Below are 25863 nucleotides of genomic sequence, written 5' to 3' on the forward strand. Positions count from 1 at the left end.
TAGTAAAGTAATTTCATTATATCAGAAGAACCGTAGTCTTGGAATACACTGTATCCGTATACGTGGAATAAATAATAATATAAAAAAACGAAAATACAAAAATAAATATTCTAATTCGCCGGCTGAATTGTTCTTTGTTGGGAACGGAGCGAAACGACTGCTTCGACAGAGAGAAATGGTGGGAGAGAGACGAATCGACTAAAATCGAACTCTCTTATTTTATAGTCTCCTTCCCATCTCTTTCATCTTCTTCTTTTCTTGACCTGGATCTCGAAACAACCCAAGCAATGAAAGAAAAAATCTCTTTGTGACGGATTCTTTATCTGAGATCTTTGAATCTTGATTTGAGTTGAAAAGCCTGGGATCTTTACTTTTGAGCTTCTTTTCAGCTCGGGGTTGACCAGGTACTTCTTTTTGCATCCGCATCGATTGACGTGTTTGTGTTCTGTCTTGGAAATTCGAAGCGTTTAATTTTTTTATTGGACTGGGAATTGTTGAGTTCGAGCTGGTGTGGGCGAGTTGATTCTTTTGTGTTTATTTGTTTGGTTAGTTTCTTGATCGGTTCGTTTTCTGTTGAGAATGGATTTACTTGAAATATTTGAAGCTGGGTTTTGAATTACTTGACTAAATAGATGGATTATATGAGTTTTGATATTAATGCCATTTATTTAAATGCATTTTGGTTTTCTTTTACCATTTTGGGTTCAGGTTTTATTAGTATGTTAGGGAGGAAAGCTTGAAGGGGAGTTAATGTTGAGGAATTTTTAACGGTGGAATGGTGGTGGCATTTGAATTTGTTTTGGATAACTTGATTTAAAAGTCTTGGTTGGTTAGCTTACAATGGTGATGGATTTCCTCGCTGCCTCCCCCAGCTTTTCGGTTTTCAATGGTTTCTTTCTTGGTAGCTTTCATTTGGCTGGATTGACTTGACTTTTGCTATGACTGCTGCCACTTTATGACTTGCTCGGGATTTTGCTTCGGTTATGTTGTTGGCCGGATGAGGGCGATGGAACTTAATTTTTTAACAATTTCTTTTGTTTTCGATTGGTGTGAATTGTGTCCGATTTGAAGGGGTTGCTTCCCTCTATCTGAGGTGGCTTTCGTTCAATTTTTTCAAGGTCCTCCTCTTATCCTTTTCCTCTCTTTCTTTTGATAAAAGGATTATTTCTTGCCCTTTAGATGATGTCTCCTTCACTTGCATTTTTTTGGGGAAAGATTTGAAATTTAGGAATAGTTAGGTTTGTTCTTGAGATGTGTTTCGTTGATTATTTTTTTATATAAATCGGCATCTACTGGCTTCTTATCTTTGGACAAACAATTTTGTCCTCATACTCCTCCGTAGTTATGTATGTTATGTTTAGCTTGTTTTCATGTGGTTGATTTGTCTCTCAGAGTTTGTATAATTTCCATTTGTGATATTTTTCCATTGGATTGGATTGTCTTTCGATTTTTACATAATCTACTTATATTATCATTGTACGCTAGAAAAATTCATTCTCCCTTCGATTCTCTCTCTCTCTCTCTCTCAAAAGCTAATCTTAATCTTATTTTCCAATAATATCTTTGTAAAATTGTAGATCTTTTGTTGAATTGTCATCTTAATTAATTTAGTGTTATGTTGCACAATGAATCACTAACCTTACATTCATTTTACTTAACTCCACCACTGATGGATTTTTTTCCCTCTTTCCTTCTTGTTTCACAGGGTCATATATTTAATAATTTAGTTGATTGAAGGCTTTGTGATTGGAGCTGTTAATGGTTAAACAGTAATCTGATCTATTCAGGAATAAGATGGTCTTAGACTTTCAAAAGGAAGGAACATGATTGGAGTTACTACTGTGATGTGATTATTCTAAATGAAGACAGCTCAGGCGTGGCGGCTAGGCATTGGAGATTTCCAGATCATGCCTGCGCCGCGCCACCGGCCTCATTTAAAGAGGCCAGTGTGGATTATTGTTTTAGTTTCTTTTGTGAGCTTGTTGCTAATTGGTGCTTACATTTATCCTTCCCGAAGCTCTGGAACCTGTTATATCTTTTCTTCAAATGGCTGTAAGACTTTTTCCGATTGGCTTCCACCTATTCCTGCCAGGGAGCTTACAGATGATGAGAGAGCAGCTCGTGTTGTTATTAGTGATATTTTGAGAACACCTCCTGTTCAGTCAAAGAATGCTAAGATTGCTTTCATGTTCTTGACTCCGGGTACATTACCTTTCGAAAGGCTGTGGGACAAATTCTTCCATGTAAGACTTTCTATAATATAGTTATTCCATTTCCTTTTTAATTCCGTTGCCTTTTTTACTTTCTAAATAGAGATGTGTGTTAAATGTTTCCATAATCCATTTCTGTATGAAAAATGTCAGTTTGAATTCCAGATTTGATCTGCCCAAACTTAAATAAATTATAACACCAATGTATTTGGAGACATAATGCTTTTGGGTCTTTACTGTTGATCAGTAATGTTGATTACAGGTTCTTATAATGCCTCATCGCCATGTTATATTGAGTAAAAATTCCATTTCCAATCAAATAAAGAAATGGAGAAACTAGCAAGCACAGAATTGAACTGACCAGAAAAGTTAATAAAGAATAAGATGTGAAGAGGTTACCTAATTTCATAAAAAAAGGGTTCATGCATACAGTGGAGAAGCAATTAAAGCCATGAAAGTGATTGGGTGATCTGTCAAGATGTCTTCCTCATATTAAAAGTAATATTATGTATAAGATTTGAATTGAACCGTAACCCTGACTAGTTGCAAGTTATGGTTGAAAGAATTTTTGGAATATGGAAGGTCTCAGTTAACATTTTGCTATATATTACCTTTCCATAATTTTCTCTTCACATGTTTCAACATACACAGTGAAGGGCAAAAGCATGAAAATAGTCTGAAGTTATTTTGAAAAGAGCAACTATTTTATTGTTAATAGTGTTTCTGCAAAAAAGTGTATTAGTTTAATTGGATTTCAAGTCTGTAGAAGGAGGAAAAGATTAATCCACATGGATGAAGTTTGCTAAAACGGATAAAATCTTGGAAGGCACATGCTACAAATTTCATTTTGTAGAGAAGGCAATTTTCAACTGCTTAAAGTCTTGGGAACAGTTTGAATTAAGAGGAATGATCCAAGAGAGTTCTAAAGTAACCAAATAACATGGTATACTTTCTTCGAGTAGGTGGGTTGTACTGTTGACAGGAAAAGGTGGGAAGGAGGGTGGCTTTCAGGAAGAATTGAAAGGAGTCTCAGTAACCAATGTTCCTAGTGGCTAATACTGGGGGAAGTCGTTGAATGTTTCCCATCAGAAGAATGGTTGAAAAACCAACCATATGGTTTCCACAAGAGAACCAAACAAGGTCGTTTGAGGTGGCATGGCCATGTGCAACTAGGGATGTAAATGAATAACCGAAATCCGAATCCGAATCCACGTCCGTATCCGTTTAGGGACATCCGTATTTGTTTAGAGATATCCGGAAAAAAATCCGAATACTCCGATAAAAATCCGTCCGAAAAAAAATCCGAATACTTAATAATAAAAAATTAAGTAAAAAATGATTTTGAGGGTTTTGGAAGATTCAACATGTTCTAGAATATGATGAAAAGAGAATCAAGATCTAAGAGATATGGATTGAGAGTGAATTGTATCCGCTAGGGGGAGGAAGGTCCGGGTTACACAAGGCAGAGATGTAAACGGATGGTCAAAAATCCGAATCCGATCCGCATCCGAATCCTTTTAGAGGTGTCCGTATTCGGCCAGGGAATATCCTGCTCCGATCACATCCGACCCTTTTACATCCCTATGTGCAACGGAGGCCTTGGGATAGTCCCGTACGGAGGAGTGATTTGATTCAGATTGAAGGATCTAAAAGAGCCACGGGCAGGCATAAATTAACCATAGGAGAGGTGGTGAGGAAAGACATGCGTTACATAGGACTTGTATCTTGTATGACTTAGAATAGAGCTGAATGGAGAGCAAGTGTCCATGTGGCCGAACCCATTTAGTTGGGATAAGGCTATGTTGTTGTTGTTGTTGTTGTTGTATGACTTATAAATCACGTTTGTGTATGAACTTATTGACCATTGCTATAGGACTGGGGTTGACGAGGATAATGCTGGTGGATTGGGGGAGAAGAATATAGAAAGGGGGTTATCTTGTTAAAAGAGCGGTTCATGGAACAAATTCATGATATCCCCCTAGGGAACTGAACAGAGTTATGAGTCCTGATGATCAACTGATGACCTTCAAAAAATTTTATTGGCCATTGCAATTAGAGTGGTGCTTTAGAGGAAAATGCAGGAAGATGAGTGGCCACCCTACTTCTGACCAAGCTAGAAGTATAGATTCATAGTTGTCATGGCGTTGCCTAGGTCTCCAGGTGCCTTGGTTTCCTTTGACGCCTTGGTCTGCTAGGTGGGCGCCTTGGTCACCTTGCAGCCAGGCCCCCTCTAATGTCTTGGGTTGCCTAGACACCTTGACAACTGTGCATAGATATGCTTTCACCAGCAAGTGGAGTTGTAGTCTGATGTGTTACCATTAATGTACAGTCGAAGTTGACCCTTTGGCAACCTAGGTCATTTGCCGTAGGCCAAAAAAGGGATGCCTAGAAGAAGTTTGCAATGCTTTGCTCTGTTCATGGGAATTATGGTGGAACGATTCAACTTTAGGCAGTCTAACTGAGGATAGTTGATGCAACGCGGGGGTTTCTGGAATTATTATGTACAAAGTTCCTCATATGGTAGATATCAGGGAGACGGCTTCCTAGGATCTGATGATTATATGGTCCTTCATTAGTGTAGGGCTTGAAAACTTGATTAGAAAGAACTTGGTGGAAATTTTTGTTCATTCAAGTAGTCTAGGGAATTGGCATCCTTAGAACATAAGCTTCAAAATAACAAAATAGGTACCCGTACATCATTAAGAGGTCTGAGGCAAGTTGTGTACTTTATGGAATGAGGATTAAAGTAATGCATAGCTCTAGAACTTGCATGTCTGAGAGGATAACAGAATTCTTGACATGGTTTCTGAGAAGTTGTAATATATTATAACTGCATAAGGCATAGGGGCAGAGTAGAACAATCCTGTCACATGCAAGAACTCTATATAGTGGTAAATATGTGTGTGGTGTTTGCCTGATAGAACTGTAGGATACTACCTGTCACATTAACTCTTAGCATAGATTGAAAATGCGCCAATTGTCTGTTTGATCAATGTTGTGCTTTGTTGGTAACTCAACTCAACTCGACTAAGCCTTACCTTAACTAAATGGGATTGGCTCCACTAATCTTGTGTCACCATTCAACTCTATTTAAAGCTTAGTTATAAATTTTGACCCTTCCCCGACCCCGCAGTGGAGGGAGCCTCGTGCACTGCATACACCCTTTTTATAAATTTTTTGTCAGTGTCTGTTTTGACAATGGTCCCGAAATGAAAGGTTTTGGCACTTCAGTTGGTTTGGTGAAATATTTTAGCAACATTTTTGATAAAAATATAATTTTTTTTGTAAGTAATAATAATATTTTTTTAGGGAAGTAGTTCTCTGTCCTGGAGTGTAGTCTACGCCAGCACTCCCATGTGTCTATCTCTCTCTTTGTCTGAATAAGGAGGCATAGGTGTCTTTTTATATGGGGAGGAGAGAGATAGACTCATGAGAGTGCTGGCGTAGGCCACACTCCCGGACAGAGTTCTTTTTCCTTATTTTTTATTTAACAACTATACTATATATCACATGATGCTGAATAAAAGTATTCGGGCATTGGAAATCCCTTGAATTTTGCTACAAGGTAGGTATATGAAGCTTAGTTGTTAATGAGCTTGTTTAGTCCTTCTTGAACCAAAACAGATTAAGCCCAAAACCAAAAGACTCCAAATCCATGATTCCCATTACTATGGCTGAAACAATGAAACACACTGAAGTAGGCTGAAATGGACTGAAACACTTTAATGAAGAATTTGGGCAAAACAAGTATTTTGTTTTGTTCGTAAAAACAAAATATTGGGGATTTTCAGCCAAAATGAAACGAAAATTGCTAGTAAGATTTGAGGTTTAGTTTATGAGTTGACTGAGCTTGAGTATTTTCATTGGATTCTGCAGGGCCATGAAGACAGATTCACTGTTTATGTACATGCATCTAGGGAAAAGCCAGTGCATGTTAGTCGTTACTTCATTGATCGAGACATTCGTAGTGAGAAGGTATGTGAAAGATTCTTCCTAGAAGATTCTCTGTTTTCAAATTTGCATACTGCTATATTTTCTTTCTTCTTGTTTCTCTGGAACTTACGTTCCATAGGTACAAGTTTCTGTATTGATGAATGTATTAGTAAAGATTGAATTAATATTGCCACAGGGACGAAAACAATATGAAGTCTTATATATGACAGTTATCCAAGTATAGATTGCCTGCCACTTACACCTATGTATTGTTCATGCAGTCAAAGTATTGTATTTTTTTGTAGGACCAAGTTTTCCTCCACCCACGGTGAATGGGATTCCATTCACCTTGGGTGTCAGACGTGCCGGAAAGAGCATCACAAGGGTGTTTTGAGAAAATACTAAAACCCTATAGAGGTTTATGAACCCTAGGATTATGGGTGCCATCATCTATGGGTGGAGGAAAACTCTGCCCTTTTATTAATATTCAAGAATGATTTGTTATCTGTTGGTTATTATAATTATTTATTTATTATTATTATTATTTGATTAAGTTTATGTGTTATGGAGGTGGTGAACTAATCTTTCTCTATTTCAATCTAGTAAATAAAATGAGATTGACATGTGTTTATGATTATTGCTTTTGTATTGGAATGAGCCTATTTGGTATGTTGCAACTGAGCTAATCTTACTCCATCTTTATTCTGTAAATAATACATGATTGGCATGTGCTGATATGGACGGGATATGTGCAGGTCATATGGGGAAAAATTTCTATGGTTGATGCTGAGAGGAGACTTTTGGCTAATGCACTACAAGACCCTGATAATCAACAATTTGTCTTACTTTCTGACAGGTGATTGGATCATAGAATTCCTTTTAGCTTCCTCACCTTTGCTGATTTGCACTTGAGGGTGCTCTGCTCATTTGTTGAGTACTTGTTTTCTTTTGTTGCAGTTGTGTGCCACTTTATGATTTTGATTATGTGTATAATTATTTGATGGATACAAACATGAGTTTTGTTGACTGGTAAGCCTGCTTTACTCTCATGTTGGTTTTGTTCGAGATATAATTTTGTTTGACAAGTTCAAAAGTGCTGAACTATTTCTTGTTAATAACTGTACTCCTAAAACTTTGTGAGGATGGTTAGGGAATTATCAAGATTGAAGCTTTTTATCCAGTAACGTTGATGGCACATCTGGATGAGGTCCAAACTTCTTCGTCTTTCTAATACACTTCTTTATTTCCCATTTAAACAGCTTTGAGGATCCTGGCCCACATGGTTCTGGCAGATATTCAGAACATATGTTACCAGAGGTTGAAAAGAGGGATTTTAGGAAGGGTGCACAGGTACATCTGCATGCATGAAAATATGGTTAACATTCAACTTAGGGTTTCTCACCAAAGAGTATGAGACGTACATGTAACTGGTTGTTGATCTTTTCCTCAGTATCTAATAGATTTATGTTCTCATTTTTTCTCAATATATCCATAAAGTAGATATGTTGTCACTATTAAGTTATTGACCTTTTGTGAATTTGATCTTTCCTTGATACTCTAACCATCTTTTCATTTTCCCAAACCGACCATACACAAAACTCAACAGCTTATTAGGGCTTTAAAAGATTTACATGGTTATATGAACATCAGCAAATTTACTATTCTCCAGCTGTGTTTTTGTCAAACAACTGTCATGTCTTAAGGTTTGAGTGTTCTGATATGGTCAACACATTGTTTCAACCCTTGTGGGCAACCTGTCAATCATGGTGAGTTTCATTGGATCTGTAACCTGTGTAGCAATGGGACTTCCTCTTTACAAAATCCTGCCATGTTGAAAAGACATAGTAATTCATTGTTCGCATCTCATCATCAGCACCATCCTAGCCATCATGGGTTTTGCTGTACAAGTTATGTTCCTCATTTTCACTCTATTTAGGGTCATAGCTTCTGTTCAACCAGAAGTTGATATATGTTTCTCAATTTTACAGACATCTTCTTGAGATACTCAAATTTAAATTGTTTATCTTTTAATTGTATGTACCATCTCTGCTTCCTCCCCCCTCCCTCTTTAGGTTTACTTTTGTTAGGGTTTGGGGAATATGTTATCATTAAGAATTAAAAGAACTGTGTGGAAGGAAATTAGTAGGCTCTGATTCATATTTCTTGCAGTGGTTCTCGGTGAAGCGGCAGCATGCTCTGATAGTGATGGCAGACAGTCTTTACTACACTAAGTTCAAGCATTACTGCAAGGTAGCTTTCTAGTTTCTACTCAAAGATGGTTTGCTTTTTTTTTTTTGGGGGGGGGGGGGGTGTTGTTGTTTGATAACTAATATTTTATTGAAATAGAAGTTATAGTGTTAACAAAACCGAAATATGGAATTGCTTGGATGATCAATGTGATCAGCCCAAGGCTTATATTTATAATGTGAAAAATAACAGTGTGTGACAATAATACCCTTGCCATAGCCGACATAGCTAGGCAGTACATAAATAACAAAATAAGATACCCAAAAAGACCAGAATATCCCCACGGTATTCTGGTGTACATTATTTAACACTCCCCCTCAAGTTGGAGCAAAGATGTCTATCATGTCCAACTTGACTAGATTAGGGTGAAATAATTTCCCAGACAATCCCTTGGTGAAGATATCAGCAAGTTGATCAGCAGATGTCACAAAGGGAACACAAATCAGTCCTTCTTCTAACTTTTCCTTGATGACATGCATATCCACCTCAACATGCTTGGTACGATCATGTTGTACTGGGTTGTGTGCTATGCTGATTGCAGCCTTGTTGTCACAGTACAACATCATAGGAAGACGAATAGGAATACCAAGATCCTGTAGCAAACCTTTGAGCCAGAGTAACTCACAAATACCTTGTGCCATAGCTTGAAACTCAGCTTCGGCACTAGAACCATAGTACTAAATCTCGTGAAATCTCGGTCGAGATCTTGAATATTTCGAGTATCTCGACCTAACCGAAACGAAACAGTAGCTCGAATAAAAAAAATGCAAAAACTCTGTCGAAATTTTGTCCATCTCGCAATATCTCGAAACAAAATTAAAATCTCGCGAGATATTTAGATTCCTTTTTCAATAGTAGCTTTATAAATACCAAAACTCTTTCGACCAAGACTTAACAAGCTCTAGTTTTTTGGGTTTTTTTCTCCTTGTTCTTCATCCTTTCACTTCTCCTTGCTGATTCTTGCACCGGCCTTCAAATCTTCGCCGCATCTACGCCAGAGAACACACCATTACAATACTTGACTTGTATTAGACTATTGGGGATATTGTCATATTGATATCATCTTCTTAACTTGTTATTTACTTATTATACTTAATATTATAACTTAAGTTATGACTTATGAGTCATTCACTTTATGTTTCCAACTTCCAAGTCAATTTACTTGTTTAAATTGCTTATTAATCATTAATTTATTATGTCCTCTAGTACTTCAAGTCTTAAACAATGTGTGTGTGTAATTAACTAAGTTATACATTAGGATTCGACCATACATTGCCAATCAATGGTGCAAATCCAAAACTATTTTTGCAATTTGAACATTTAAATGTGTTTCTATAGCCTAAAATAGGGTTTCCATGAAGTTTCAGGCCTTAACTTGGCCTAAAACCCACCGAAATGACCTACCGAAACATAACAGAAAAATGCAAAATTTCGACATTTCGGATAGCCCGAAACACCGAAACGAAATGAGTTTTTGAACTATGACTAGAATGAGCAACTACATTTTGCTTCTTGCTACGCTAAGTGACAAGATTTCCACCTACAAAGGAGCAATACCCAGAGATAGACTTGCAATCCGCAGAACCAGCCCAATCGGCATCACTGTATGCCTCTATCCGTAGGTGACCATGTGCAGACAGAAGAATGCCTTTTCCAGGAGCTGATTTCAGATAGTGCAGAATACGAAGAACAACCTCCATATGAGAAGAGTAGGGATCATGCATAAACTGACTCACAGTACTCACGGCAACAGCAATGTGAGGACAAGTATGTGAGAGATAAATCAGCTTCCCTACAAGCCTTTGGTACTGGCCTTTATCAACAGGCGCACCTTCTTTTTCCTTGAGACGAACAATAGGATCCATAGGAGTATCTGAAGGGTGACAGCCTAACAACCCGGTTTCAGCCAATAAGTCTAGGACATACTTCCTTTGGGAGAGAAAAATGCCCTTAGAGGATCTAGCAACCTCAATCCCAAGAAAGTATCGTAGTTTCCCTAGATCTTTAATCTCAAATTCTTGTCCAAGGAAGGTCTTCAACCGTCTGATCTCATCATCATCATTGCCAGTAACCACTATGTCATCAACATAGACTATAAGAACAGTGGGTTTTTCACCAACCCTCTTTATAAAGAGTGTGTGATCAGCATTATTCTGCTTATAGCCCTCAGAAATCATGGCCTTGTGGAACCGGCCAAACCATGCTCGAGGTGACTGCTTCAGCCCATATAGTGCACGCTTCAGTTTACACACTTTACCTTAGTTTTTATCACAAGAGAACCTCGGTGGAATGTCCATGTATACCTCCTCATCCATTTCTCCATTTAGGAAAGCATTTTTTACATCCAGTTACTGCAAATCCCATCCAAGGTTGATTGCACAGGATAATGACACGAATAGTATTCAGCTTTGCAACAAGTGTAAAGGTTTCCTGGCAATCAATGCCGTATGTCTGAGTGAACCCCTTGGTCACTAGTCGTGCCTTATACCTATCCACGGTGCCATCCACCATCTGTTTCACTACAAACACCCACTTACATCCAACTGTTCTCTTCCTAGGTGGAAGAACCACAAGCTCCCATGTGTTATTTTTCTTCAAGGCCTCCATTTCTTCCATCATTGCTGCCTTCCACTTTCCATTTGATAGAGTTTCCTGCCAATTGTTAGGAATACGAACAGAAGAAAGAGAAGAAACAAAAGCACGAAAGGATGGGGAAAGGGAGTTATAAGAAACAACATAAGATATGGGATACTGAGTGCAAGTCCTGACACCTTTGCGAAGAGCAATAGGTAACTCAGGAGAAGGGACATTACCAGGTGGAGAGGCAGGTTCTAGATCCAGGTTCGGCAATTGGATGGGTACTGGAGCAACAGTTGATTGAATCTGCTTATGTTTCCTTGCATAGGTCTTCACAGTACTGTCATCAATCCTCCTTTGAAATTCACTAATAGTTCTCTGGACAGGAGTCTGGACTGGGGTAGTTTGCTCCCCCTGAATAGGGATGGTCTCCCCCTGTATAGGGACCTCTCCCCCTGACTCAGAGGGAGGCCTAGGAGTAGGCCGAACTGGTACAGGCTCATTGTAAACAGACTGGAGTGGAGGTGGAGAGTCTATGGTCAACACATCTTCACTAACACTCTCCTCCTGAAGAGGTGGGGACACATAATAGGAAACGCTCTCATGAAAGACGACATCCAAGCTGACCAAAGTCCGGCAGGATGGAGGGTAATAACATTTGTACCCCCTTCTGAGTAGCAGAGTAACCTAAGAAAATGCAGCGGAGACTACATGGTTAAAGTTTACCAGGGGACCTTGTATCCCTGGCATAACAGACGTAGCCAAACACCTTAGGGGGGATAACAAAGGAAGAAGAGCCAAGTAGGAGCTCAATAGGGGGTCTGGAATGCAGAACCCGACTGGGTAGCCTATTAATTAAATAGGATGCAGTAAGGACAGCATCCCCCCAATAAAGGGAAGGGACATTGCGAGCAAACAGAAGGGCCCTAGCTACCTCTAAGAGGTGGCGGTTTTCCCTCTCAGCCACACCATTTTGGGCTGGCGTGTCAACATAGATGGTCTGATGTAGGATTCCATGGGCAGCAAGGTATTTTTGGAACTGACCTTCCATATACTTTGTCCCATTGTCACTCCTCAAAATTCGAAGAGTAGCATTGAATTGGGTCTTAACCAACTAGTGAAAATGCTGAAAACATGAAAAGACTTCATTTTTTGTGTGCATGAGGTAGACCCAAGTGAATCTAGAATAACAATCAATAAAGGTGACATACCACCGATGACCGGAAAGAGAAACTTTTCTACTAGTACCCCACACATCAGTATGAACAACATGAAATAAGGGAGATCTTTTATTAGAAATGGGATAATTTGAACGTGTCTGTTTGGCCAAGACACAAGGCTCACAAAAAAAGTCTCCCTTATTACAATATTTAACTAATGCTAGAAATAAATTGGATAAAGTACCTAAAGGGGGATGTCCTAGTCTAGAGTGCCATTTGTGTAATTCAGAAGAGAAAGATGCCGGGTGACAGAGCCTAGAAGGTAATGCCTGGGTTGATGCAGGGTCGCCATCAAGCAGATACAATCCGCCATGCACTTTACTCGATCCAATCGTCTTCCCCAAGCCCAGTTCCTGAAAAACACAATGAGTAGGAAAAAATGTCACTTTACAATTCAGAGATTTGGTGATACTGCTAATGGAAAGAAGATTAGTGGTAAACTTGGGAATATGCAACACAGATGACAATGTACGAGAAGGAGAACATCCAATGGATCCTTTCCTTGAGATTGAGGAGAGGGACCCATCAGCAATTTTGACTTTATCTTTGCCAGAAGCAGGAAAATATGTATTGAAGAGGCTAGAAGAATCTGTCATGTGATCAGTGGCACCGAAGTCTATAATCCAAGGAATGGAGACTACCGATGAGCAATGACCAGCAAAGGAAATACCTGAACAGGCAAAGAAGGAACCTGAATTGGCAGCAGATGTAGTAGGGGCAGCAAATGTCTGCAACAGACGCCGGAGAGCTTGGAATTCTTCCTGGGAGAAACCAATGTCAGCAGTGGGAGTTGGAGCTACACTTTCAATGTGATTGGCTTTGTTTTTAGGCTTAGCATGACCACGTTTGGCCTCAAAATCAGCAGGCTTCCCATGTAGCTTCCAACACTGTGCCTTAGTGTGATACGGTTTGTGGCAATGATCACATTTCACAAGCTCTTTGGCTGTAGCAGCAGCAACAATACTGTTAGATGAAGGAATCAGGGTGGAGCCAGTAGCCTGTAAGGTTGATCTCTCAACTTTAGGAGTAACCATCATAGCAGCCCGACGGGTCTCTTCACTGTGAACATAAGAAAAGGTCTCCTCCAAAGTGGGGAAAGGAACCCGATCAAGAACTTGCACCCGAATATGATCATAGTCATCATTAAGGCCAGCCAAAAAATCATACACCCGAAACTGGTCCACATAAGAGTGATAGGCAGTAATGTCGGCAGTAGTAGTAGGCTGAAAACGAGCATAGTGATCCAATTGCTGCCATAAACATTTGAGGGTAGCATAGTATTTAGTGACAGACAACTCCTTCTGAGTAGTGTTTTGGAGTGTCTTCCAGATCTCATAAATCTGAGCACCACTTCCTGATCGACCATAAGTTCCCTTGACAGCAGGCCATATCTGAGTAGCAGTGTCAAGGAGGAGATACTGACTAGAGAGGTCAGTGTGCATAGAATTCAGAACAAAGGACATCACCATAGCATCGTTGGCAGCCCATTTAGTACGGGCAGCACCTTCCTCAGTGGGGTGTTTGGTAGTGCCAGTAAGATGGCCAGTGAGTCCCCTACCAGCCACGGTCAAGGATAGAGATCTGGCCCAAATCAAATAGTTCGTTCCATCAAGCTTAATGGCAGTAGCATATGGAAGAAAATCAGACCTAGTCTGACCATCGCCGTCAGAAGTAGCTGTGGTAATATCAGAGTCCGGCATGATGATGATAAGTAGGGCAAAAATACCAGAAGAAGAAGCCGAATATAGGGTATGAAAAACCCCTTGGTAGCAGCAACACAATCAGCCCTAACCCCAAGTTTCGATAAGTTGCAGGGTTTTGAAAAAACCCTGAAAGAGGTGATCGATTAGGGTTAGGGGTCTTCAAAAAAACTGAAAGAGGCTGAAAATTCTGTCGAGTACTCTGTGTGGTGGGAGAGACACACCCTCCAAAAATCAGCAACAGCTGAAACCTAAAACCCCAAAATAGATAAAGTCAGGGTTTTGAACAAAACCTTGAAAGTGAGATCGATTGAGGGAAGAGAGCTCCAATGCTGAATGTAGGGCTGCAGTAGTTGCTGTCCAATGGTGTGAGAGAGGAACCTCCAAAGGTGAACAATCAAACTCCGATGATAAGTATGTCTAATCTTCAAGGAGAGGGCTTCCAAAAAAAATCGCAGAGAAGAACAGGGCAGCAGCTATCGCCGATGTTAACCAATCTTGTAGAACATAAATTGAGGTATGTAGAGGGTAGCAGCTAGATCATCTGATCACCTCATTAGTGCTGCCCTTAAGCAAAAAGAAAAAATCCAGAAAAAAGTAGTGGAGGAAGATGGAGAGAAAGGAAAACGATGGAGGGGGGGGGGGAAGTTTTGTATCCTAGATCAGAGAACTAGGTTCTAATACCATGTTAACAAAACTGAAATATGGAATTGCTTGGATGATCAATGTGATCAGCCCAAGGCTTATATTTATAATGTGAAAAATAACACTGTGTGACAATAATACCTCTGCCATAGCCTACATAGCTAGGCAGTACATAAATAACAAAATAAAATACCCAAAAGACCAGAATACCCCCACGGTATTCTAGTGTACATTATTCAACATATAGAAATACGTGGTAGTAATACATCCCTCCTTGAGGGAAACGGCCAAAAGAGCTAGACCCAAAATGCATGACCCACATAAGTGATGAAACTAGAAGCAAAAGGCCTCACAAAGATGGTTTGCTTTGTGACATTCTTTTCTTCCATTTGTGGTTTGGAAATCTCTTATAGTCAGAACCCTTTCTTATGTAGAAAGAGTTAGTCCAAAGGGCTTTACCAAACTCATAATCCTCTTTGATGTGAATCAGTCTGCTGAGCTTCTTCTTTGATGTGAATCAGTAGGTTGGAACCAAATATGGTCCATTTGGGCCCAATCTAATTGTTGGCTTTGTTGACCATACTTGGGTTCGACAATTTCCGTATGGTTTGTTGTAATGAATGTTAGACAACTTCACTGGGCTCTCTAGAAAGAAACATGAACTTTAGGGGGGTTCTTTTAGCAAGTTGGAAGACCTGATTCTATGTTGTGATCAGCAGTTGGACAGGGCTTTGCCTTTATAATACAAAGCTGCAGGCGGGGATAGGAGTGCACTGTGGAGGGATGGTGCACCTATAGAGAGCCAAACACGACTTCCACCTTTACACACCACCACTCTTGCCAATTACCCGTATGAGTGATTGGTACTGCTTGCAAAGCATCTTCATTACCTCTCCAACCTCACCCTCTATTCTCTTTCATTTTTCAGCAATAAGAAGTGTTGGATCGTATAGGAAACCCAAGAGGGGCGGTGAATTGGGTAATGCAGAATTGTGGCCCAATTTCAAAATTTTTCGCTAACTATCTCTAAACTCCAAGAAAATATTAGTTAACAAAAACAAAGCTTAATCATATGGAGGGGATAGAGAAAAAGAGAGAGAGTGCACACACCATAGTTGTCACGGCGTCACGGCGATCCAAGTCGGTGGAGGGGTGTCACGTCGATATATCGACATGTCGCCCGCCATGGCGTTGCCATGGCGAGCATGTCGACCATGTTTTATTTTTTATTTTCTCTATTTTTAATGTGTTAATAGATGTATACTCAAGCCATGTTTTATTTTTTTCTCTATTGTTTCTCAAGTTTTAAGAAGAAAATTCAGAAATCGAAGAAGAAATCGAAGAGGGAAAGAAGAAATCGAAAGAAATCAAGAGGGAAAGAAGACAGGAAGAAGAAATCGAAGAGGGAAAGAAGACAGGAAGAAGAAATCGAAGAAGAAATCGAAAGAAATTGAAGAGGGAAAGAAGAATCGAAGAGGGAAGAAGAAATCGAAGACAGGAAGAAGAAATCGAAGAGGGAAAGAGAGTTAGGAGGAAGAAATCAAAGAGGGTCGCCATGGCGTAGGTCGCCATGCAGCCCTCTTCAGCGCCAGACGCCATGGCGGCCACCAATTTTATAGTGATTTGACACACCTCAATGCTCACCCCATGATCAACCAATGATAGTTTTCTAGGATCTATCAACCTTCACAATGATCACCCTGTGATCAACCACAATCTCTTTGCCAGGTAGGATAAACACCTCACAATGATCACCATCGTGATCAAATCACAATCACTAAAAAGTGATAAACAACAGCTTACCATCCAAAAACAAATTCTTTTATTGACAAATATACAAGACAAAGCTCACGTGATCCCCTTTGCTCAAATGCTTCTTTCACAAGCTCATATGATTTTCCAGTTTAAGTTCACATTTGCTGTGTAATATTCAAGTTTTAGCACAACATGGTTTCCCCACAGTTTTGCCAAAAAGTAATTTTTTGAAAACTCAGCAATACCCTATTTGTAGAGGAGGATTCCAACAGTCCAAATACTAGCCATTATACTCTCACACAGACTAATTTTTCAAACACCAGTTGACCATTGAATAGAGCCCAGTCGGCCACCATGTTGACCATCTGCATATTGGTGTTCTCGGTAACCAGCGGGGTGCCTATTCCGGTTGATCGCACACTATTGAACCTGGTCGGGCGCTTAATTGACCGCTAGTGACATTTTGTGCCTTTTGCCAATATAACTAAGTACATATCACTTAGACAAAACTTCCAGTTAATACATATATGCCAAGTGAACCAAAATAAGGTCTAGTCAGATTACTAGAGGGGTAAGTCAAGGTTCATGATGAAAGTCAACCATTAGGTCATTTTTACTTAGTCTACACTAATAACCACCTATCTTAGGTATTTCAATTAAGGTCATTACGTGATGAAATGAACTGTGAGCACTTGGGATCTTTACATCCTAGGATCAACTAAGAAATGACACAATGAAAATATATCCTAGGAACACATTCAAGCAAATTAATAAAATCTTCCAATCTTGATTCGAGTTGCTGGAATCCTCATGGATGGCTTGACTTGATCATCAAGTTTATGCTCCACCATTCCATGAGAAAGTCTCCTGGGCAAGTTGATATCTCTAACTTGATGCTCTTGGCTCAAGGACACACTCCTTCAATGCTTGGAACCTGGTTACTCATTATAGCACTTGGAAGAGCAAATAACTTTTTCGCACACAAATAGATTGTAAGCACCAAAACATATAAACCAATTCATGGATTGTTCACTCGACACTCCCTTTCTTTAACAATGTCCCTCTTTTTTTGTGATGACAAGCTATTATTGAAAAAGCACAACAATATATTCCATTTAACCACATAGCTCCCCCTTAATCAATGCATAAATATCCAAGCATGAAAAACAAAGTGTATGCATTCAAACATACATTTTTATATAGTCCATTTAATCTCCCCCTTTGTTCTTGACCAAGGCAATCGTAGCATACACAAACATGAGATATATTCAAATAAAACACTCCCCTTGAGGTGTTGCACACATCCTCACATTACTAGTTATACCATTCATTTATATTATTTCTTCCACTTTGTCATCAACAAAAAGAAGGGAATCGAAGGAAGGATATGACAATTAAAACAGAATATGCTTATAATAACAATGGTCTTGCAATGAATGCAAATAATAAGCCAATTAAGAACAAGCAACTTAAAAGCCACATAGATGATCTAACATAGAAAGTCAGCAGATATATCAATGAAAGTTCCATGACTTTTAAAGCTTAAAATGGTTTTACATAGGAACAACAGATATATACCAGATGAAAATATGTTCCTACTGCCGAACATTGATATGAATTCCAACTTAAATAGATATGTCTAAAGCCAATAGCAATGGTCTTACATGAAGACTCAAGTGATGTAGTACAGGTTTGGGAATCCACATAAAACCACAAACCAGTCCTATTCTAGCCACATATATGATTTATTGGGGTTTACAGGCTGTTGTATTTGAAAGAACAAATAGAAAGCTCTTGAAAAATGATAATAGAGGTTGGGAGAAATATGACGGAATAAACAACCATGCATCTGGGGATCAAACAGGGATGGTTTGCCGTAGATATAGAGTTTGAAAGAGAGGACTGGATAGAAGAAGAAAAAGATAGACAAGAAAGAAGATCATCTTGGCTTCACACCATCTTGGATTCACTCCATTGCATAGAATCACTTGCTTTCATTCCTTACTTGTCTTCCATCTCCCAATCATGGAAAGAAATCTTACGAAACCGAGACGTGATGTGGATGGAGTTAATAAAGTCTCTAGTTTCGACCAATTTCGACCTATTTCGACTGAAACAACCCATATTTCGCAAGTTTCGATACTCATGCCCATCGAAACTTGAGAAAACCTGGCTTGAAAGCAGGACAAACAGTTATTTATGCCAGAAACCAGGACATACATTTATTTATGCCAAATATCATTTAAGGAAATAATATTATTCATAAATAAGCAAATAGCCCCTATTTGAGTCCAATAAAAATAGTTAAAAAAATCAAATTCCAAAAGGATAAAAAGTCAACCCTCCGTTTCAAGAACAAAAATTGGATTTTCGGCGATAGGTGCAATTTTCAACTTTTAAATGTTGGGTTTTTTTTTGTCAAATCTAAATATTCCATAAATCTTAATAGGGGAAAGTTTTCATACACGGCTTACACAGCCGTGTATGTGAGAGGGTGGGAGTTTCAAGGCATTAATTAATGGGTGGGGGTTTATGACTTTTCCAACTCTTTGTGAGAGGGGACACGATCGTGCATGCTTATACACGGCCGTGTATGAAAACTTCCCCCATCTTAATATGGTAAAACATTGCTAAAAATCAAAAGTACGGTAAAATATTCATTTGTTTTGATGTCTAAAAAAATACTTTCATTCAGAGCGGTTTTGACAATATTCGAGCACACCAAATTAAGTTTGACCGGTACATAACTCCTTTAATATAAATCAGATTTAAGCAATCTTGGATTTGATGGAATTTTTAGATTTGAGAAAAACCACCCAGCATTTAAAAGTTGAAAATTGCACCTACCGTCGAAAATCCAGTTTTTGTTCTTGTACCGGGGGGGTTGTCTTTTTATCCTTTTGGAATTTAATTTTTTATTAGATTCAAATAGGGGGATATTTGCTTATTTATGAATAATATCTTAAGTAAATGATATTTGGCATATATAAGTGTCTGTCTTGACAACTATGATTCTTAGTACATTGTGCGTACACTAGTAAACTTTGGTCAAAATCCACTAGTACCATTTTGAGTTTTTTTTTTTTTGTGAAAATAGTTCATGAATTGTGTTTAGAATGTCAAAAATAGGCTGTATACAAAAAATAAAAATAAAAAAACAATTTATGTGCCTCGAAACAACTAGCTCGAGTTGGCTGGGAAAAAAAGCATAGGTTTCGACAAGTTTCAACCATAGTTGTCAAGGCGGCAAAGCGACCAAGGCGCTGGAGGGGTGTCTAAGCGCTTAGGCGACAAGGCGCTCGCCTAGGCGACCCCAAGTGAGCCTATTCTTTAAGCCACATTAAGTCACATCTAGTCATAAAAAATCAACATAGAACTAGAAGACAACAGAACTGAAGAAGCAAGCTATTGGAAGTTGAAACAATCATACATTTGGTTTATACTAGTCTCACATTTGGTTTATTCTGTTCTTAGAAAATATGATTTTATCTACAAGTAATTAAATTGTTTTCGATTTAGAGAAATGTTCTTGTTCTCTAAGAAGTTTGATTAGTCAGATGATTTTATTTTTACATGAGACTTTTAGTATTAGGTAGAGCACAAAACCAGCTTTCCAACAAATCCATAATTGCTTAAATCTGATTTATATTGAAGAAATTATGTTCCGATTAAACCTTATTTGGTATGTCCGAATGCTGTTAAAATTGCTCTGAATGAAAATATTTTTTTAGATATCAAAACAAATGAATATTTTACCGCACTTTTGGTTTTTAGCAATGTTTTACCATATTCAGATTTATAGAATTTTCAGATTTGAGAAAAACCCCAACATTAGAAAGTTGAAAATTTTACTTACTGTCGAAAATCCAGTTTTTGTTCTTGAATTGGGGTGTTGACTTTTTATCCTTTTGGAATTTGATTTTTTAACTATTTTTATTGAATTCAAATAGGAGGGTATTTGCTTGTTTTTATGAATAATATCTTAAGTAAATGGAATACCAAATATAAAAATATTTACTTACATAATATTTGGCATAATTAAGGGCCAATACCGGGTTTGATACCAATAAAAACCAATGCAAGGCACCTTGCAATAAGGCGGAGGTCGCCTAGGCCCCAACAAAACTGGTTGGACGCATAGGCGGCATCTTGACAACTATGGTCTCCACCAGTTTGGACCATATCTCAGTTTCTAGCTAGTCGAAACCCGAGTTTAGAACCTTGCTCCCAATACTGTCTTTAAACCCCAAACTGGAGAAAGAAGAAAATAACTCCCTAATAACTACTTCTCCAGCAGTAACTCCCTAATAACTCCCTTACAAAATTAGTACATTACAGTTCTGGTCCCAACTCCCAAATAAAAATACAAAAATAATAAAAAAGAACTACACCTAATTGCTGGTCATCTAACTATAATGAAGTGACATGTGGTTGCATAAATCCTTGAGTGGTGTCCACATTAATTCTCCCTAGGTGGGAAGAATTCACCTTCGGTGAAAGTAGGCACTGGTATCTCTCTAATAAATCAGGTTTAAGGCGCTGAAACTTGTCCTCGAGGATTCACGTACAAGATGTACTAAGTCTGGCTTTGATACCAAATTTGATGCAGGACAGGTTTGAGAATCCACATAAAACCGCAAACCAGTCCTATTCTAGCCACAAGTATAATTTATTGGGGTTTAGGGGCTGCTGTATTTGAAAGAACAAATGGAAGGCACTTAAGAAATGAAAATAAGGGTTGGGAGAAATATGATAGAACAAAATAACAATGAATTTGGAGGGATCAAACAAGGATGGTTTGCTGTAGATATAGAGTTTGAAAGAGAGGAGGGGTGGAAAGAAGATAGAGAAGAAAGAAGAAGACCATCTTGGATTCACTCCAAGAATTGCATAGAATCACTCATGCTTTCATTCCTTCCTTGCTTCCATCTTCCATCTTCAAATACAGTCTTTTTAAACCCAAAATGAAAAAAAAAAAGGGGAATGGTTTGTTGTAGATATAGAGTTTGAAAGAGAGGAGTGGATATAATGCAGAAGTCGATCTCAAATCAGTGAGAAACCTGTGAGAGGATTTACTAATGGTGTGCAACAGCAGCAAACCTTGAAGATGATTGGGTATTGAATCTGCTCTTCAAAGGGTATCTTCACAATAGTTTATTGCAGTCACAGAAACAGCACAGCAGTGTATATCGAACAAGAAAGGGAGGAGAAGAGAAGATAGAAGAAGAAGGGGTTAGGGGGATAGCTCTCTCAGCCTGGGTCTCTAACCCACAACTATCTCAGCTGTTGAAACAAGGAGGATCTCCCATAATTCGATGACAAGCTTGGGCCATAAAATTCTATCCTCAAAATTCTGTCTCTGTTACAAGAAGGGCTGCTTATTTAATGGAATAGGTCAGTTTGCAAAATTAGAAACTTAAGAAATAGTAACTTCTAAAAGAAATAGCTACTTCTAAAATTAGAAACCTAATGAAAATAAAAAGTAGGCTTTATAGTTCAGCCAACATGCAAGGAACAAAATTAGAAACTATAAAATAGAAACTTAAGTCTACTTTCTAACATAGTTTGAAATCTCGCGAGATCTCGCCGAGATTCTAGGTTTTTTCAAAAGCCGAGTCGAGATGGCAAGGGAAACAGAAAAGTACCATATCTCGGCGACGTCTCGATATCATCATGAATTTTTATTGAAAAAACAAAAGACATTGCAAGATCTCGCCGAGATCTTGGGTCGAGTTTCGGGTCTCGGTTGTTGGATATGGGTCACTTCACTCACTTTACCCATTTAACTTAAAATGTTAGGCATATACATGCTGTATGTCGAACCTTGCTTTCTATTATTTGGCTCTCTTCTCTCTAACTCTCTTCTTCTCTCAATCTTCTCTTCCCTTCTTCATTTTTTGGTTGGATTGAAACATTTGGAAGCTGAATTTGGTGGCAAAGTGAAGATTGCAGCTCAATTTTTGAGGATTGCTCAAGTTTGTGAAGGTTTTTGATGGTTTGTAATGCTTATTAACTTGTTTTCCTATTAATTAAATGTTTTGTTTGAGTTCTATGTACATAAATTATCTCATTAATGTATATACTATGCTATTTTAATACGTCGCCGCCTACCAACTAAGGGTCCGATGTAAAAGTCATATTTGGACTTTGTTTTTGCAAAATCTAATAATGCCATTGTGTTTAAATGGCCTAAAATAGGCTGTCTACTGATTTTCAGACCCAACAGAGGTCTAAAACCCACCGAGATGGGCTTCCGAGTCGAAAACAAAAAAAAGTGCACAAACTCGCCGAGATCTCGGCCCAACTAGATTTTTTCAAAGGCCGAGATTTCGGACTATGCTTTCTAAATATGAAATTAGAAACTAAACTAAACTTCTAAATCTCCTTGCATAGACAAAATTAACTCTTCTAAAAAGTCTTCATGCAATCTGGTGTTGGTCCCCACAAAATCTTTTAGTAGCACTCACACCAAGGCAAATTAGGGGCTGTGACACTATTCATGTGAATAGTGTTCTGGCCTCTTTTCTTCATATTTTGATCTACATCAACTCTCCCCATCTTGAAAAAAAACTCGTCATTGAGTTTGGTAGAGATGCTGAATTTGACTTGCATGACAAGTCTTCAAGTAGAATGCAACAACTGTCAATCTTGAACTGCCTCTCCTTATCTCTGATACCAAATAATGCAGAGTCGATCTCGAATCAGGGAGAAACCAGTGAGAGATCGATTGCAGCTAGGAGCAACACGATAAGGATCTACTAATGGTGTGCAACAACAGAAAACCTTGAAGATGATTGGGTATTGAATTTGGTTTTCAAAGGGTATCTTAACAATAGTTTATTGGAGTCACAGATACAGCATAACAGTGTATATTGAATAGGGAAGGGAGGAGAAGAGAAGATAGAAGAAGAAGTGGGTAGGGGGGTGGCTCTCTCAACCTGGGTCTCTCACCCACAACTATCTCAGCTGTTGAAACAAGGAGGATCTCCCATAATTCGATGGCAAGCTTGGGCCAGAAAATTCTATTCTCAAAATTCTGTTTCTATTACAAGAGGGGTTGCCAATGGAATAGGGTCAGCTTACAAAATCAGAAATTTAAGAGATAGTAACTTCTAAAAGAAATTGCAACTTCTAAAAATAGAAACTAGGTTTTATATTGCAGTCAACATATAAGGAACAAAATTAGAAACTATAAAATAGAAACCAAGTCTAATTAAAAATAGAAACTTAAGCCTACTTTCTAAATATGAAATTAGAAACTAAACTAAACTTCTAAATCCCCATGCATAGACAAAATTGACTCTTCTAAAAAGTCTTCATGCAATCTGGTCTTGGGCCCACAAAATCTGCTAGTAGTACTCACACGTAGGCAAAATAGGGGCTGTGACACTGTTCACTTGAACAGTAACGTGAACAGTGTTTTGGCCTCTTTTCTTCATATTTTGATCTATATCAGGATAGAAGAAAAACAAGAAAGAAGATCTTATTGGCTTCACACCATCTTGGATTCACTCCAAGAATTGCATAGAGTCGCTCATTCTTTCATTCCTTCCTTGCTTGTCTTCCATCTCCTAATACTGTCTTTTTAAACCCCAAAACGAAAAAAAAGAAATAATGCCCTAATAACTATTTCTCCAGCTATAACTCCCTAATAATTCCCTTACAACATTAGTACGTTTCAGTTCTGGCCCTAAATAAAAATACAAAAATAATAAAAAAAAAAAACTACACATAATACTGATCATCTAGCCATAATGAAATGACATGTGGTTGCATAAATCCTTGAGTGATGTCCTCATCATCAACTCAAGTGAGAACTTCTAAGCCAGAGATGGCCTTATATGAGAAACTCAAGTGTGAAATGAGAACTCAAGGATAGAGATGGACTTGCATAGCAATCAAAGAGAACATAAACAATCAAGCATTGAATTGCTAAAGCCACAAGTGGACTTACAAAGAGAGGAAAATCTCGATTGAGATGAACTACTTTATATCAAAATTTGACTTACATATGCATCAAAATATAGCAATTTCAAGTTCAATAATACCTATAGCCGACAATGGACTTATACAGACATTGATGTTCAAGGCCAAAGGAAACAATAGACTTATGTAGTAGCAAAAGATAATCCGATCATGTATTAGGCTACTAAGGCCGGTGCCAAAATCATATTAAACCATGTTGATGCCACAATATCTCATAATCCAAATCCAAGTATATCAACATAGGCACCAAAACACAAATCATATGTGAATACCATAAATTTTAAATAATTCCAATTAAGAATAGGGTAATTCACATAGCCGATGGACTTACATAGGATCCAACACAATATTTTCCCAATTTTTTCAAGAATGCCTAAAACCAAACAATCATGAACTTACATAGGGAAAACATGAAATCCTAACATGATATAGGCTACCCTAAAGCCGCAAAGCTGGTCTTACAAAGAAAGCAAAACCCACTCAAGGATTGAGCACTCTAATGCTGGAAATGACTTTACATAGACACAAAATGAATACCAATTTTAGTGAAGGTGTCTAATGACGTATATGGACTTACATAGGGATCAAAGATATCTCAATCCCTAAGGCCGGACATGGTCTTATGCAGGCATGAAAATTTTACCATTCATTCAAGGCATTCCTATTGCCACAAACCTGGACTTAACAAGAGAATGAAATAATCATCAAGTTTAAGCATAGCATTCTCAAGGCCACAAACAGTTACACAAGCCAATAATAATCAGAATATCAATCCTTCTTCGCATCATAAAATTTGGCAAGGTGACAACCTAACCAAAAGTTGTGAATATTCCATAGATTCAACTGAAATCAAAAGAATATATATATATATATGACTCCTAAAGTCATGAGAGGGTATTAATCTGCTTGTACAAGAGATGATCGAGAAGATTATCAACTTTTAGGAGAATGTCCTTCCTTACAATTCTCAGCTTCTTTTTCTTAAGATTTTTCAGATTAAGTTTGACCCCTTGCAGTTCTTCTCGAATACGTTCAATATCATCATTTAGTTCATTTTCTGATGCAAGAGCATGACGGTCTTCCTTTGAGATTCCTTTCTTCTTGGTCTCTTGGATTGAGCTTGATGAGCTATTTCCAGAAGCCGTTCTTTGATGGTCTCATGGATAAACTCCCCTTCTAAAGTTATATCTTCAATCAGATCAAAAACTTTGTAGCTGTTGATGGTCCTCATAACTAAAGCTTGATCCAAGGCTAATCCATTTTGAAGAATCTGATTGACTTTCTTAATATCATACTCTTGAGGGATATCCATGGTCCTATTTCTGCCTGACTCATTTGCCATAACTCTCAACACCGACCAACGAAGAAAGGGAAGAAAAGAAGATACTATTCTAAAGAGAAGAGAAGAATAACAAGAGCGTTTAGGATGAAAATAAAAGAAAGATCTGTAATGAAACCATATTGGGTAGAGAAGTAGGTAGTTGCCTAGAGAATGAGCAAATTGGAAGTTGAAAGATCAGCTCAGTCAAAGCCCGTGAGATTTAAATCTCTACGATTTCGGTTGACCGTCTTGATATTCTGGTCGACTGC

The 25863-nt window shown here is 38.3% G+C and overlaps 1 protein-coding gene across 1 annotated transcript in view; it reads left to right on the plus strand.

Annotated features, from left to right (window-relative positions):
* The first annotated feature begins 216 nt into the window (after nt 1–216).
* The window catches only part of LOC122662448 (glycosyltransferase BC10-like), a 33127-nt gene continuing 7480 nt past the window's right edge, over nt 217–25863 (plus strand). Inside the window, exons 1-7 of the mRNA XM_043858080.1 lie at nt 217–404; nt 1706–2243; nt 6087–6185; nt 6899–6999; nt 7101–7172; nt 7403–7493; nt 8313–8393. Coding sequence (XP_043714015.1) covers nt 1860–2243; nt 6087–6185; nt 6899–6999; nt 7101–7172; nt 7403–7493; nt 8313–8393 — 828 coding nt within the window. The 5' untranslated portion in view covers nt 217–404; nt 1706–1859. The remainder of the gene's footprint in view (nt 405–1705; nt 2244–6086; nt 6186–6898; nt 7000–7100; nt 7173–7402; nt 7494–8312; nt 8394–25863) is intronic.

The sequence above is a fragment of the Telopea speciosissima genome, chromosome 5 (assembly GCF_018873765.1).
Source record: "Telopea speciosissima isolate NSW1024214 ecotype Mountain lineage chromosome 5, Tspe_v1, whole genome shotgun sequence".
NCBI lineage: Eukaryota > Viridiplantae > Streptophyta > Magnoliopsida > Proteales > Proteaceae > Telopea > Telopea speciosissima.